Source organism: Ranitomeya imitator, chromosome 1, assembly GCF_032444005.1.
Source record: "Ranitomeya imitator isolate aRanImi1 chromosome 1, aRanImi1.pri, whole genome shotgun sequence".
Taxonomy (NCBI): Eukaryota; Metazoa; Chordata; class Amphibia; order Anura; family Dendrobatidae; genus Ranitomeya; species Ranitomeya imitator.
Genome location: NC_091282.1, coordinates 659,119,269 through 659,135,492, shown reverse-complemented (window position 1 = coordinate 659,135,492; position 16,224 = coordinate 659,119,269). Strand labels below are relative to the sequence as shown.

Below are 16,224 nucleotides of genomic sequence, written 5' to 3'. Positions count from 1 at the left end.
TCAATCATTGGTTTTTCTAAGGTGTTTTGGTATATGAATTGTGTGAAGGTTTTGTAGAAATTAATTGAGTCTGAGAATTGCTGTATTCCGTTACTGTAGTTTTCCAAAACACCCCATGGGAGGGGGGGGGGGGGAGTCAAATAGCTGCGTTGTTGTTTTTCTTCTTTTGTGTTGAGGAATGCTGTAAATTCTTATCTGTGTGTTTGTAGCCGATGGGAGGGGTGAACCCCTGCGCAAATTGTTTTTCTGATTTCTCCTCTTTGTGCTGCGGGCCAGAGAAAGGGGGGCCAGCTGCGCTGAAGAATATGGAGTTGTGTATATTCTATCCTTGGTTCAGTACAAAGTTTCCAGAAGAACTTAACCCAGTCTGTATCAGCAGCTGCAGCGATCCTCACTCGCTCTCTAGCCCCCGCAGCTTCAAGGACACAGCTCGCAGCTCGCTTCCTTATCAGTGGCCCAAGAGAAAGACTCCAGCCCCCCTCCCTTACACAAATCCAGTCTCATATTCCAATATTCATTTTAACCCTGTGTCTGGAAATCTCTCTCGCTATGTTAATTCTCAGACCAAGACAAGACAGATGGATTTGTAAATATTGCGGTCAGACAAACCCAGACTGGAGAAATACTTGTATAATCTGTGTTGCAACCCAACCTAAGTGAATTACACTGATTCCTGTCCAGATAAGATCACATGTAGTGATATAAGAAGCTGACACAGGATTGTGGGTAGTGGGGACATTAACTTTTGGGAGTAGGCTGACAGTAATCCTTTTGGGAAGGAGCTGTAGACCAGCATGTCATGTCACCCCCAACCGGTCATCTAGTCACCCCCACCACCAGAGAACCAACCACATCAGGTAGTGTAAGACAGATACAGGAGTATTATCCCTGGAAGCCCTCTGACTAGCTAGCTATGCTAAAATAATTGGCTGACCCTGAGAACAAACCTTTCCCATTAGACAGACAAAGACAATATGATGGACGTATAAGTGCACCTGAGCAGACCTAGAGAGTTGGTGAGCCAAGATGATGGTCAGATGGTCCTTACGTTATATAACCCCTATGTAGATGAGTATAATGAGATGTGTATCTTACATGTCCTTTCCCAATCAGTTTGAAAAAAAAAAAAAAATAGGGGGGATAGTGTCGCTAACCCTGGCAGTTAGAATATCCTTATGTTATGCTGCTTCAGTATGTGGGTAATTTTTTTGTTTTTTGTTGTATACACAGACAGAGCAGGAAGCCATTGTTGCCATTGTTAGTTTTCACAAGTATCTGGCAGATCTGAACTGTCAGGTTTCGGCCTCGAGACTTCGGTTCTGCCTTGGTCAAGTGATATTTTTGGGTCACTGTCTCCTTCAGGGTGCCAAACACCTCACAGAAGAAAGAAGAAAAATAGCCATCAGCTACAAAAGATGAGACTGAATTCCAGCGTTTCCTTGGACTATGTACTTATTGTTGTCAGTGGATACCGGACGCATCCCGCATAATGCAATTTCTCTACAAGGCCCTGAAAGACTGTTCAAGATATGCTGATGATTTTGGCAGACTCCACACAGGATACGCTGTTACTATGGAAGACACTGTAGTGCACGGAGCTGCACTCCCTCCCTCCCATCCTGTCAGCACAATAAGCAGAATTTCGGGATCTGTCTACTGCATGTGTTCTGGCCAAAGACAGGCGGGCTAATATATACACGGACTCACAGTATGCATTTGGTATTGCTCATGATTTCGGAGCCCTATGAGCCAATCGAGGGTTTGTTACGACCGCCGGGACTCAGTGAAGAATGTTGAAGCTGTTAAAGCCCTCATGGACTCAATCAAATTACCTACTCAGGTGGCCATTATCAAAGTTAAGGAGCACGGTACTAGGAACAGGCCACAGACTGTTGGTAACACCTTTGCGGATATGCAAGCAAAAGCCGCTGCTCTCCTACCCGTTGAACTGACCATACCAGCTATGGTGACCACACGCTCTCAGCGTAAACAGTTACAAGAAACACTGACTCTACAGGAACCTGATGATCTATGCCAGACTGAGGTTTTCTGCCGGACCCCGCAAGACCGCTTAATGACGATGCAGAGAATGTCTCCAAAGGAAGAAGTGAAGCAGTGGAAAGCTGATGGAGCACGTATGGACATGGTCGCTGAAAAAAGGACCAACTTGTGTGTCTCCCTAAGGGGATGTACCCTGCTAATGCCACGTGGGCACATGGGCCCACACATCGAGGTATCTGTCAGACCTGCAATCCCGGTCAACTTCAACGTGTACCCCCGAAGTATCGTGCTAAGCCTGACTATCCTTTCCAAAGGCTCCAGGTGGACCTCATCACGTTGCCTAAGTCTGGAAGGTATGAATATTGTCTGGTGGTTGTCGACATGTTCTCCAGTTGGCCAGAAGCATTCCCTGTTACCAACGTGACTGCAAAGACCACAGCAAAGAAACTGGTGATGGAAGTTATATGCAGATATGGTGTTCCAGAAGTTGTCGAAAGTGACCAAGGCTCATGTGTATCAGGAGGTTCTGACAATGCTTGGATCTACTGTAGCCCTCCGTACTCTCCACAATCCAGTGGGAAAGTTAAGAGGCTGAACAGCACACTGAAGGGACAATTGACCAAAGTGATGCAGGAGACTACGGCTCCATGGCCAGGGCTCTTACACATTCGTACTACCCCTATTGCAAAACATAGCCTGTCCCCATATGAGATATTGTTTGGTGCTAGGTCCTCAGTTGCAAATTTTCAGTCTTAGTAGTTGTCAGAAGAAACTGACTGTGCTGTTCAATATGTTATTCAGCTTAGTAGAAATGTTGCTAACACCCATGTTTTAGTTTCTTCTTCCTTTCCAGATTCAGCAGAAACCGATATTTGTCATAACTTGAAGTCTGGTGGTCTTATGGTCGTGAAAAGCTATGTCAGTAAACTTGAAGGAAAGAGCACCTGAATCCACGCTTCACACAGTAAAAGAGACCGGACCAGCGCTTACTCACAGTGATGATCGAAGGAAAATGTTGCTGTTGTTTTTGGTCCTGAGGCCAAGGGTCATCCTCATCCCTACCTCATCGGCCCCTATTGTAAATAAGAATTCCGGTGCCACTATTCTCTGGGTAAATCTAACGGCCCCGGTAAATATCTGGTGATTTGATTTCTGCGATGTAGTCAAGTGCCCCGAGACTCAGCGGGTGGTAGAGGGAATTATCCAGTTTTATATATGTGTTACCAGAGATAACATTTGTGCTGGGAAGATATTTTCATAATGTGTTTAATAGTGGATACTATGGGAATTTAGGCCATATACAGCTCCAGGATATTAGCTTCAGACCAACCAAGGCCCCCGTTACCAGTATAGCTAAAACAGGCCCAGGTGAACGTTTGCAAAATATAGTTAACGAAGTAATCCCCATTCCAGGTCTTAGTTGGCAAGAAGTCTTCTCCATAGAAACACAAACAGCCCCAAGGAAAAATTTATGGTTAGAATGGGTAAGATACAATGTAAGAGTCCAGAATATCTCTGTAGGATGTATTGCTTGTGCTGCAGCGAATACACATCTATACACACATGCATTGTTTTTTCCTGATGACAATACCACTGCCTGTGTTATGAATCTGTTGAGGGGTCTAAAACCCACTGATTGCTCAGACTATGTCCCACTAATTCATGAGGCACCTAAATTAAAGGTCCCAGGAGGGATAACCGTATTAGCTGATAATTATACCTGCTATAATTCTCACGACACTACAGGTACACCAGTAGGGGTCTTCGAGACAGGTTTTTGCAAAGAGAACAGTTCCCTAGATACTGACTTGCTAGCTAATCATACACAGTATATGTACGGTATTTATTGGTTATGTGGAGATGGTAAGCTCCATCCTAGGTTGCCTAATACCTGGACAGGTCAGTGCACCCTTGTTAAACCAGCTGTGCAGTTCAAGATTTTACCTTGGGATCCAGAGACACCTAATGAATATACCAGAAAGAGGAGAAGTCTCGATCAGCTCCACATTAGTTATGAAGAAAATCCATTAGTATATGTCGATGGCATTGGAGTGCCAAGGGGGGTGCCTGACCAATTTAAAGCCCAGAACTAGATCTATGCTAGCTTTGCTTATTTAATCCACATGTGCAGATTAATAAAAAAAAATGTTGATTGGATCAATTACATATATTACAGTGAACAAAGGTTTGCCAGTTTTATCTGTGATGCTTTCCAAGCTATAGTTGAGGAATTGGGCCCTAACACTAGAATGACCCTCCAAAACCGACTAGCCCTTGATATGATCTTAGCTGAGAAAGGAGGAGTCTGTGGAATGGTGGGAGAGGAATGTTGTACCTATATCCCTCAGAACTCTGGGGTAAATGGAAAGACCATGATAGCCCTTAAAAAGTTAAATGGGTTAGCAGCAGAATTAAAATCTAATGCTGGAGTAGACACATCTTTCTTTTCCGGTTGGTTGGGTGGGCTCAAAGGATTCTTTCAACAAGCTTGTCTGGTACTGATTGCTCTTCTTGTAGTTGGATCGATAATCCTCTGTTGTGTTATTCCCCTGTATAAAAAGGTTATCACTGAGGCAACTCCGACTGGCACCTTCCTCAACCAAGAAGTAGACCCACTAGAGTGCGATGGCACTGATCCAGGGGAGATCCCCAAGTACGTCCCCCTCAAGAAGATAGACAAAACCCCCAACTCTCAGATGATGCTAAGAGATTTAGTTTAGGGACAGCAGGAGAACTCCATGTGAAGCTAGTGAAGGGTTCAGCTGCCTGGAGGCCTCTCACAAGGGGACAGCTTCTGAGGTGTCTGGATGAAGAAATCCACCTCCCCTTTCCCCATCACATGGACAGTCTCGAAGGATCTTTCTTTTTAGGGAAAAACTTAGTGTTTAGGGGGGATTGTCAAGGTGAAAATATATGTCTTTATACTCTTTTGTACTTTATGTATTCTTATGCTGTGAAACAATAAGTTTTTCCCTTCATACTTGCCAATGCAAATTTAACTGTATTTAAGATGGCTGCCAGTATTCACCTTTGCCTTAGTTTTTGTACTTGCCAAGAATCTACTTTCGTTTCTGAAGCTGAAGTATCATCCCTGGAGAAATGGAAACTTAAAGTGACGTGGAGGAAGGAGGATCTATCATATGACGTCAGGCCAACCAGAGGGACTGAATACTAGATACATTGCTTAAACCCTGCCTAACCCTGCCCTCTGCACACCTTCCCCCAATGGACCATATAATGTTGTGTATATGAAATAAAGAGTTCAGTTGCTGTGACGTTACCACTACGTGTGGAAGCATAAGCAGGCACTGAGTTTGAACCAGCTTTTGTCTGACTCATTCTTCACTCCGGTACCACTGCTTTTAATCTGATTTGGAATGACTGGTGGATGAAGGGTATTGTCGTGACGACCCCGACACATCGAAAAGTCAAACGGCGCTCCTTCCCTCCCAAGCTCCCCCGTGCACCCAAACAGTAGTTTACCTTCACATATTGGGTATCAGCGTACTCAGGACAAATTGCACAACAACTTTTGGAGTCCAATTTCTCCTGTTACCCTTGGTAAAATAAAAAAAATTTGGTCTGAGTTAAATTTTTTGTGAAAAAAAGTTAAATGCTCATTTTTTAAACATCCAAAAATTCATGTGAAGCACCTGAAGGGTTAATACACATTCTGAGTGTGGTTTTGAGCACCTTGAGGGGTGCAATTTTTAGAAAAGTGTCAACTTTTGGGTATTTTCTATCATATAGACCCCTCAAAGTGACTTCAAATGTGAGATGGTCCCTAAAAAAATGGTGTTGTAAAAATGAGAAATCTATGTTTAACTTTTAACCCTTATAACTTCCTAACAGGAAAAATTGGTTCCAAAATTATGCTGATGTAAAGTAGACATGTGGGAAGTGTTACTTACTTTGTTACTTTATTAAGTATTTTGTGTGACACATCTCTGTGATATAAGGGCATGAAAATTCAAAGTTGGAAAACGGCGACATTTTCAAAACTTTCGCCAAATTTCTTTTTTTTTTCACAAATAATCACAAGTCATATCATAGAAATGCTACCACTAATATGAAGTACAATATGTCATGAAAAAACAATGTCAGAATCACCGGGATCCATTGAAGCGTTCCAGTTATTACCTCATAAAGGGACAGTGGTCAGAATTGTAAAAATTGGCTTGGTCATTAGCATGCAAACCACCCTTGAGGGTAAAGGGGTTAAAGAAGTCATATTTCTGGTGGGAAACTCAGTATCCTACCATAAAACCAGTATTTGTTCAGAACGCCTTGTCTTTTGAATAGAAGATTTGTCCCAGTTATACAGAACACAAAATCAGCCCACAGTCTATTTTATTGGTTTAGGTTATTGGCATCTATGAGGGTTTAGGCTATAATATGTGCACTTACCTTTCAGTTCTGAGGAAAGTAGGTGTCCATGTTTATCCAATTGGATTTGCCCCACGAGAGTGTCACCTAATCAGAAATTAGTTATGAATGATTTTGTGGTGTATAATCAGTGTTGGTAATGAACAAAATAAATGTGTTTATCCAAGATTTGCAATGCATCTACCAAAACAGCTAAATAATGTAGCAATGTGGAAACTCGGTACACGTGTCACTAATATTGCAAATACGCCATCTTCTTCAGTGATAGTAATCTCTATACACTGCCATGCTTCTGGCTACAAGGGTGATATATTCTATTCAGAAATCTGTAGAAATATGAGATATTATACTAGAACAACTACAATACTTTACAGGGGTTGTCCTCTCTCTGAATTTCCCTCTCCAGTTCTCCCTCTCCATCCCCCACTTCATCTTTGCAATGCACTTATATTTGTGAGCACTTTTTCTTCAGTCTTCTGGAATCTGGTTGCATGAGCTGAACTCCCCTGTTGTGATCTGGCTGTTATTATATCACAATAACAAATCACATGGATCTTCTAGATTTCTCAAGCTTACAGCTGTGCTTGACGCTAGGACGTCACAAGTTTGGGGCCGGACATTCACCCCATGTATATATCACTATATCCATGTCTACATCAACTGCTGCTTTAGAATTTTCCAGAAACCACCGGAGACTAGACGGAGGTGGACATGACTTGGGGAGGGGTGGACTGAGAACTCCTGCAGCCTTTGTTTGTATTGCAGTGTAGATTTAAAACAAGAGTGATGTTGCTTTAAGAGGAAGGAGTTTAGATGTTTGTGCCTGGTGTATTACTGTGAGGAGGGTGGGGCTTATATAGGGGAGGCAACTCTGGCTCTCCCTCTTTCTCTCACAAGATGGACAGGAGGAAACATGTCTGCAGTCTCAGGGAGTATAATACTGGGGTTATCACCTCACATTATAGCTGATAGGAGCACATTCACTTCACACATCATATATTAGTGTAGTATCAGCTCCTACATCATATATGGGATCAATTTTTCCTCAGAAATTCATGTAGCCGCCATGTTCCCTAATGTGTACCTCCCTGCAGACATGGCTGATATACTATCCACATTCATTATGTATTAGTGTAGTCTCAGCTCTTACATCTTATTTGGGAGTAATATTACCTCAGAGATTCATGTAGCTGCCATGTTCCCTCATGGGTCTGTTACAAGTTGCCTCACACACTGCAGAGACAGCTCCTGTGTGACCTCCTTACAGACATGGCTGTTGTGTCTTATTTCTGCTGTGTCTTATTTCTGCTGTATTGTGCAGAGTCTTCATGAGTTTTGTGTATCTGTGTGATGGGTCAGAGCATTGACACATACAGTGTCTGCTATTGGGAGCGTGGAGCTGGACAGTTGCAGGGACTAGTCACTGGTGAGAGGGAGCAGTAAAGGGATGGTATATATATACCTTATATATATATGAGGGTAAGAGGCTGCACTTCTTGTCTGTGCATTGCATGCTGCTGTCTGCTGATTCCCCCCTTCCCATTTATGGAGTCTGGTGACCTGCATGTGACCTCATCTCTGCTGCAGTACAGTCTGATGATGCTGGGTGATAACCAGGTTACTCTCACTATCTATATGTGATATATGAGAAAAGGCTCCATCTCTGCGCAGCATGCTTATCATGTATACAGACTTTGAGTACATGTTAGATCCTGGGTCTCCAGGTTATTTTCCTTGCTGCACATATAATCTGTACATGACTTCCAAATCCGTGCTTTATTTCTGGAGATAAGGCAGCCTTTAGTCCTATTATGTTGCATGCTGTCCTGCCTGATATATCCACCCCTTTTTCTGTATATACTTATGGCTGCAGGCAGCTTATCACAAGCCTGAAGCCTGAGTGGATTACCTGGAGCCTTACTATATATATTTTATCAGGTGTCAATAATTATTCGGGGAGTAATTCAGCACATGGTGGGGTGGTGAGTGGGCACTAATAACTCAGCACATGGCGGGGGCAGTGAGTGGGCACTAATAACTCAGCACATGGCGGGCAGTGAGTGGGCACTCCTAGTGTGATGCTGCACCTTGCTCTGGAGAACACATCATGGGCCCAGTTTTCAGCCCTGTCTCTCGTCTATTGTATGTAGGTAGTGTGACTGACTGGGGACACAGACCTTGCCATTTTCTGCACATACACTTATGGCTGCAGGCAGCTTATACTAGATCTACATATTATATTTTCTTATGATGTATGTGCAGCTGGTGGTTAGAGAGCCTGTCTGTAACTGCTGTAGAGGAGCAGGCGGCTTCTTTATTGTTACAGCATATAACAGCATTGCCCATCATCGAATGTATCTGACCTTATGATGGGACATTTTCCAGGATCAACCTGTAATATACCTTGGTTGTAAACTTACATGGTGTTTTCATCTTCACTTATCCCACATCTTGTGCAGTTAGGGGGGGGGGGGGGAGGGGTCCTTGAAGTTGGTTATAAATTGGTCTGAGGGATCCATTGGGATATGGATTCCTCTTTTTGGAATTTAATTTGGTTCTTGATCTGGTGAATGGTAGAGGGGATTTTCAGCAAGGGTTTGTTGAATCCTCAGGAAGTTCAAGTGAACATTGGAACCCTGTGGTTATGGTGCTCCCGAGCTAGTGGGGTAACGGCTGGGAGTAATTGTTGGTACATTTTATGTTCACTTTTTGTTTGGTAATCACCAGATCTTATGAGCTTCAAGGACTCCTCCCAGCATGTTAATGTTCTTTATGCTTTGATGTTTTATTGTATGCTGTTTTTAATTCTTATATTGTCCCCTTCATATATTTGCAGGAATGGTGTATATCCACTGAGTGCTAAATTTTATATTACCTAAGATGGTGGATAGCACAGACTAAGTGGATTACCTGGAGCCGGGCAGTTGGGGGGTTCCTTGAAGTTCGTTACAAATTGGTCTGGGGGATCCATTGGGATATGGATTCTTCCTTTTGGTATTAAATATGGTTCTGATCTGGTGAAATGTGGAGGGGAGTTTCGGCAAAGGTTTGTCGGATCCTCAGGAAGTTCAAGTGAACATTGGAACCCTGTGGTTATGGTGCTCCCGAGCCAGTGGGGTAACGGCTGGGAGTAATTGTTGGTACATTTTATGTTCACTTTATGCTTGGTAATCTCCAGATCTTATGAGCTTCAAGGACTCCTCCCAGCTAGCTAAGGTTATTTATGCTTTGTTGGGTTATTGTATGTTTGTATTAATAAAGGTGTGTATTTAAAAAAAAAAAAAAAAAAAAGCACTTATTTGTTTCTTTTTTAGTGGGTCCTTGAAGCTAATTATAATTTGGTCAGTAGGGGTAACCATCTCAAGTATGGACCCTCTGTTTAGGGGGGGTGTTCATCATAGTATCACCCCTTGTGTGGAGGAGTAAACATCTCGGGTGTGGCCCCTGGATGGAGGGGTGTACATCATAGTATGACCCCGTGGAATGGAGATGTAACCATCTTTGGTATGGCCCCCTGGTGTGGAGTAGTGACCATCACGGTATGGCCCCCTGGTCTCCAGAAGCATTTATATCTTACAAGACCCTGTTAGGGTAAAGTCCCTGTGGTCATGGCAATCATATTCTACATGCATACAAATTGGGTTATATGCCTGGGGTGTTGGACGAGGTCCTGAATAGTACCTGGACAGGTCATATGCCTGGGGTGTTGGACTATGTTCTGAATAGCACCTGGACAGGTTATATGCCTGGGGTATTGGACTGACGTCCTGAATAGCACCTGGACAGGTCATATGCCTGGGGTATTGGACTGACGTCCTGAATAGCACCTGGACAGGTCATATGCCTGGGGTGTTGGACTGATGTCCTGAATAGCACCTGGACAGGTTATATGCCTGGGATGTTGGACTGATGTCCTGAATAGCACCTGGACAGGTTATATGCCTGGGGTGTTGGACTGACGTCCTGAATAGCACCTGGACAGGTCATATGCCTGGTGTGTTGGACGAGGTCCTGAATAGTACCTGGACAGGTCATATGCCTGGGGTGTTGGACTATGTTCTGAATAGCACCTGGACAGGTTATATGCCTGGGGTATTGGACTGACGTCCTGAATAGCACCTGGACAGGTCATATGCCTGGGGTATTGGACTGACGTCCTGAATAGCACCTGGACAGGTCATATGCCTGGGGTGTTGGACTGATGTCCTGAATAGCACCTGGACAGGTTATATGCCTGGGATGTTGGACTGATGTCCTGAATAGCACCTGGACAGGTTATATGCCTGGGGTGTTGGACTGACGTCCTGAATAGCACCTGGACAGGTCATATGCCTGGGGTATTGGACTGACGTCCTGAATAGCACCTGGACAGGTCATATGCCTGGGGTGTTGGACTGATGTCCTGAATAGCACCTGGACAGGTTATATGCCTGGGATGTTGGACTGATGTCCTGAATAGCACCTGGACAGGTTATATGCCTGGGGTGTTGGACTGACGTCCTGAATAGCACCTGGACAGGTCATATGCCTGGTGTGTTGGACGAGGTCCTGAATAGTACCTGTGACTTGAGAATGCTGAGGCACTGATTTTGACTGTTTATATTGACCAACTCCTATTTCTTTCAAGGTTGTTGTCTGGAGAATGCAGTAATCTGGGGCATCAAACTGAAGAGCAATGTACCTAATATGGATGCCCTGGAGTCAGTGGGAGTGACTAAGAGAAAAGTAATAAAATGCATCCCGATGCCCTTTAGCCAGTGGGAGCGGCTAGGGGTGAAGACATCAAGTGCATTGACACGAAGGGCAATGTGCCTATTCCCAATGCCTTTGTCCCAGTTGGAGAAGGTTAATGGTATATGTTATCAAGTGCCTGTAAAGCAATTAACAATGGCGTGGCAAGGTTATTAATAATGTCTTTGTAGACTTTTCTGCAATAGGCTTATTTCATTTACCATGTCCAAATATTGCAGAAATTATTTAAATTATTTAATGATCGGTTATAATGTCGATTTTATATTGTGTATGGCTTTTAATTACTCCTTGTTTATAGTATCTTTCTCTTTATATACACTCATCACTTTTTGGGTAGTAATAGTAAGTGGGTTTAAGAATTGGTTACTGCACAGCCCAGCTACTGTATGTAATGGTGGTTTCTTGAACTGAAATCTGTGAATTAGTGAGTTATTAGAGCTGGCTACAATACATGCAGTATAATAGTTTTTGAGGCATCACAGATGTCATTATACAGGTAGTCAGACTGTGGCTACCCCTTTGTTATGGTTTAGTTTCTGCATTCCCTATTATAGGATCCACATTGCAGGGTGTTTAGCGGCTGTTATTTTGCTGTAGTTACCATATTATCGATCATAATTTGGTAGTGTTGCATTGTTAAAATTAATCTGTTGCAGTCCTGGAATTTTGTTCCTTATATGCACAGTCTTTCCATAGCATGCAGATCTGGTTGATGACTTTATTAGGCATGGGTGATGGGGGTCGAGTCCATTCAAGGTGTCAAATGGCCTCGCTGGTGGCGGTTTAGGAGTCAGGTGGAAGTTGCAGACAAGTTAAGGTGGACTCATTTTAACTAATAGAGGATGTAAAACCTCATGGTGGTGAGCAGGCTCGGCTTTGGTGGCCAGCCTCAAGGACGTTGTAATGGTAACATCAATCAGGGGCGGGCACAGTGGTTAAGCACAGGGTGAGGATAATAGGGTCATTGGTGCCCTGAAAGTTTACTGGCTCTGCTTGAATGGCAAGCCAGTGCGTGCCGCCCCTTTATGGCTGTCTGTCCTGGTGCTGTATGTCAGACAGCTGGGGATATCGCAGTACTTGTGAATCCCAATGTACTAGCACTCCACCTGACTCCTACTGTGATTATTTAATCCTGTGATTTGAATAAAAGCTGTGGCCATTTTGACAACCAAAATAATGTGTTTTGTGTATTTATTTTAGTACCTAGGCTTACAGTAGTTATGGTGGTTTTAAGAAGGAGTGGGGTCCATCCCATATCCAAAAGTCAAGAAACCACCGGAGACTAGACGGAGGTGGACATGACTTGGGGAGGGGTGGACTGAGAACTCCTGCAGCCTTTGTTTGTATTGCAGTGTAGATTTAAAACAAGAGTGATGTTGCTTTAAGAGGAAGGAGTTTAGATGTTTGTTCCTGGTGTATTACTGTGAGGAGGGTGGGGCTTATATAGGGGAGGCAACTCTGGCTCTCCCTCTTTCTCTCACAAGATGGACAGGAGGAAACATTACCCGCCCTCCCGCCCTGTTTATAATCTCTGTCCTTACACTTTTTAATTATTGCTTGTATAATGATAAATGCTTTATTGTATTTTTGAATTTGTCATTGTATATCTTGTACCAGGTTCAATTGTATATTGGCTATAAAGAGTTATTATTTGTGGCAACCTTCTAAGCCCAAGGGAAGGGCAATCCTTCAGCCATGGTTCCCTGGAGGTTTCCTCCACAGGGGGTTTTTCCTCTCCTGAGCGCTGTAGGATGACTCTTTGTGAGTCGGGGGTTTGCCATGTTTAGTCCCATTAATGCTTTTGCAGGGACTCCTAATTTTTAAGTTTGCAAAAATGATTTAATTATAAAAAAAAAAAAAAAAAAAAAGGTGTCAAATGAGACTTGGAATTTATAACCCGTCACGGCTTTGCGGTTTAGGAGTCAGGTGGAAGTTGCAGACAAGTTAAGGTGGACTCATTTTAACTAATAGAGGATGTAAAACCTCATGGTGGTGAGCAGGCTCGGCTTTGGTGGCCAGCCTCAAGGACGTTGTAATGGTAACATCAATCAGGGGCGGGCACAGTGGTTAAGCACAGGGTGAGGATAATAGGGTCATTGGTGCCATGAAAGTTTACTGGCTCTGCTTGAATGGCAAGCCAGTGCGTGCCGCCCCTTTATGGCTGTCTGTCCTGGTGCTGTATGTCAGACAGCTGGGGATATCGCAGTACTTGTGAATCCCAATGTACTAGCACTCCACCTGACTCCTACTGTGATTATTTAATCCTGTGATTTGAATAAAAGCTGTGGCCATTTTGACAACCAAAATAATGTGTTTTGTGTATTTATTTTAGTACCTAGGTTTACAGTAGTTATGGTGGTTTTAAGAAGGAGTGGGGTCCATCCCATATCCAAAAGTCATGCATCTATTACGACTGTGGGGCAATCTCTCAGCCCATGGTGACATTGTCATACTTCTGGGTTCGAACTTTTGAGCTTGTGTTTTGTTGTCGGCTTCTCTTTCCGCCGAGCCACAACAGACGCACCTTTTCTCCAGATGTTTTGGTTCTGCTATTCTGGCTGCAGTCTGTTTAGCTTAACACAGGTGTTTTCATTTGTCTATCCTATCACCTTTTGGTTGTGGCTTTATATATCTTTTGCACTTACCTTCTGTTTGTCGTGAGGTAGCATCCAACAGTTCATGCTCTTAGGCTATGTGCCCACATTGCAGAAATGCTGCGGAAATGTCCCTGCCATGGGTAAAACGCATGTGGAATTCGCATGTGTTTTCCCGCAAAACACAAACGTTTTAGCTTGCAGAATGCTTGCATTTTCCAAGCAATTTGAAGCATCGCTTGGAAAAGTGATTGACAGGTTGGTCAAACTTGTCAAACATAGTGCTTGACAAGTGTGACCAACGTTTTACTATTGATGCTGCCTATGCAGTATCAATAGTAAAAGATAGAATGTTAAAAAAAAATACATATATATATATATATATATAGTTATTCTCATCTTCCGATGGCCTCCGATCTCCTCAGCGGCGCTCCCGGTACGTTCCATTCCCAGGGATGCTTTGCGTGAAGGACCTTTGTGACGTCACGGTTGCGTGACAGCGACGTCATCCCAGGTCATTCGCGCAATGCATCCCTGGGAACGGAACCCGCCCGTGCACCTCTGAGAGGCGGGAGGACTCCAGGGGCCATCAGACGGTAAGTATATCCATATTTTTTATTTTAATTCTCTTTTTTACAGAAATATGGTTCCCAAGAGTCTCCTCTCCTCCAGAACCGGGTTCCAGCCGCACATGAAGCGCTCACTTTACGCATGGTGGGCTTAGCCACATGTGTAAAGTGAGCGTTTCAATGCAATCTTATTATTATTGTGGTCAATGTGAGATATAAAACCCTCCATTTTCATAACCGACGCATCATACAAATGTTACCTTTATGACTGAGCTCATCCAGTACAGCATCCAGCCCGGGGAATCCATGACTCCTCCGTAAGGCATAAAGACTGACCCACAATCCGATCACCGCTTCTCTTCCTTTGGAGAAAATATCCGATAGTAATTTCTGGGCCAAGGTCTTTGTATCATTTTCTAGACCCTGGTATTTCTAGAAAATGAAAAAGTCACAGATAAGGGTCATTATGCAAAAATAGGAAAAGGTTAACAAAGTTATTTCAGGCATGTAAGTCTTACTTATATTGGCCAGACAAATATAAATATAAGGAATAGTGTAACAGAAAATCCGTTCCGAATCCAGAAGTAACAATTAGATTATTTCCCAGGATCTATTGACAGCAGGATGGTGACATGTGTGAAACTGTTCTGATAACCCATGGACTACAAGTATACGGCATCGGCAGTTCTTGTCTCACCTGGACATCAGTGGTATTTCGGGAATGTAGTTCACCCAGAAGTAATCGAGGACTCAAGTTCTCCACAATGTGGAGCAGATCGTCCTGGAAATACTCATGTATTATCCGCAGTGCATGGTGTTCATACTGACACAGCTGCTGGTGAAACTCCTGGGTCTCATCAACTAGGAAATTAAAGAGACAACAGAATGAAATCTTCTAGAGCTGCAGAAGACCACGGTGTTTTATGTAGAATATTCCTGTCCTGGATCATTGTAGAAGCATACACTAATGTTGAATCGACAACCACCAAAAATTTACAGGCACAATTAGGAGATACTTTTTTCAGACTTTCGGTTGAGTATTTTGACGTATTTGTAAAGTTTCAGCAAAATCACAACCTTTTGGAAAAATCGCTGTATTAAGCAGCTAAGGCTACGTTCACATTAGCGTTCCGCTAATGTGCGTCGCTGTTGCGTCGGCGACGCAGCGGCAACGCAGCGGCGACACGCCCCTATGTTTAACATGGGGACGCGTGCGTTTTTTTGGTTGCGTTTTCCGACACGTGCGTCGTTTCCGACGCTAGCGTCAGACGCAAGAAAATGCAACCAATGCAAGTTGCATTTTTCGTGCGTCCGATTTTCGTCAAAAAACGACGCACGCGTCGCAAAACGCAGCGTTTTTGCGTGCGTTTGCGCGCTTTTTTTGTGCGTCGTGCGTTGCGTCGCCGACGCACCGGCGCGCAACGCTAATGTGAACGTAGCCTAATACAAAAAGTTTTTTATAAAGTCAATACAGGCTTTTATGATTGTTGCTTCCAGCATTTGGTACTAGAGTCCCTCCGCTGTGAAGAAGCTATTTGGATAGGCAAAAAGTAAAGAAATATAAGTACATACTTGCATAAAATACGGTACATCAGAAAAATGGAGACACCTAAGCAGTTATTGTATTTATCTTTCATAAGGACACAAGTCACAGTAGTTTCTCCATACTGTGAGGTCAACACAGTCTTCTAACTTCACCCATCTGATCCTAACTTCAACTCAAAGCAAAGAAAACAATATTAAAATAAATATTAAAAAGGTATGATCATATTGTATATTAGAATTTTACAATCCACAACAGGAGGAGTAGGAGTCTGTGACCCTTAATTTTACCAATTGATTTCATCAACAACACATGAGTGATTAACTACAGCAAATCAGAAGGCAACATCATCAGTTCTCAGTTATGGAAGTTGCCTTCT

The 16,224-nt window shown here is 43.3% G+C and overlaps 1 protein-coding gene across 1 annotated transcript in view; it reads right to left on the bottom strand.

The window, feature by feature from the left end:
• LOC138640127 (NACHT, LRR and PYD domains-containing protein 3-like) overlaps window positions 1-16,224 on the bottom strand; it is a 119,794-nt gene that overhangs the window by 67,368 nt on the left and 36,202 nt on the right. The window contains exons 3-5 of the mRNA XM_069728808.1: window positions 15,000-15,163; window positions 14,563-14,734; window positions 6,409-6,474 (exon numbers count right to left, since the gene is read on the bottom strand). Coding sequence (XP_069584909.1) covers window positions 6,409-6,474; window positions 14,563-14,734; window positions 15,000-15,163 — 402 coding nt within the window. The remainder of the gene's footprint in view (window positions 1-6,408; window positions 6,475-14,562; window positions 14,735-14,999; window positions 15,164-16,224) is intronic.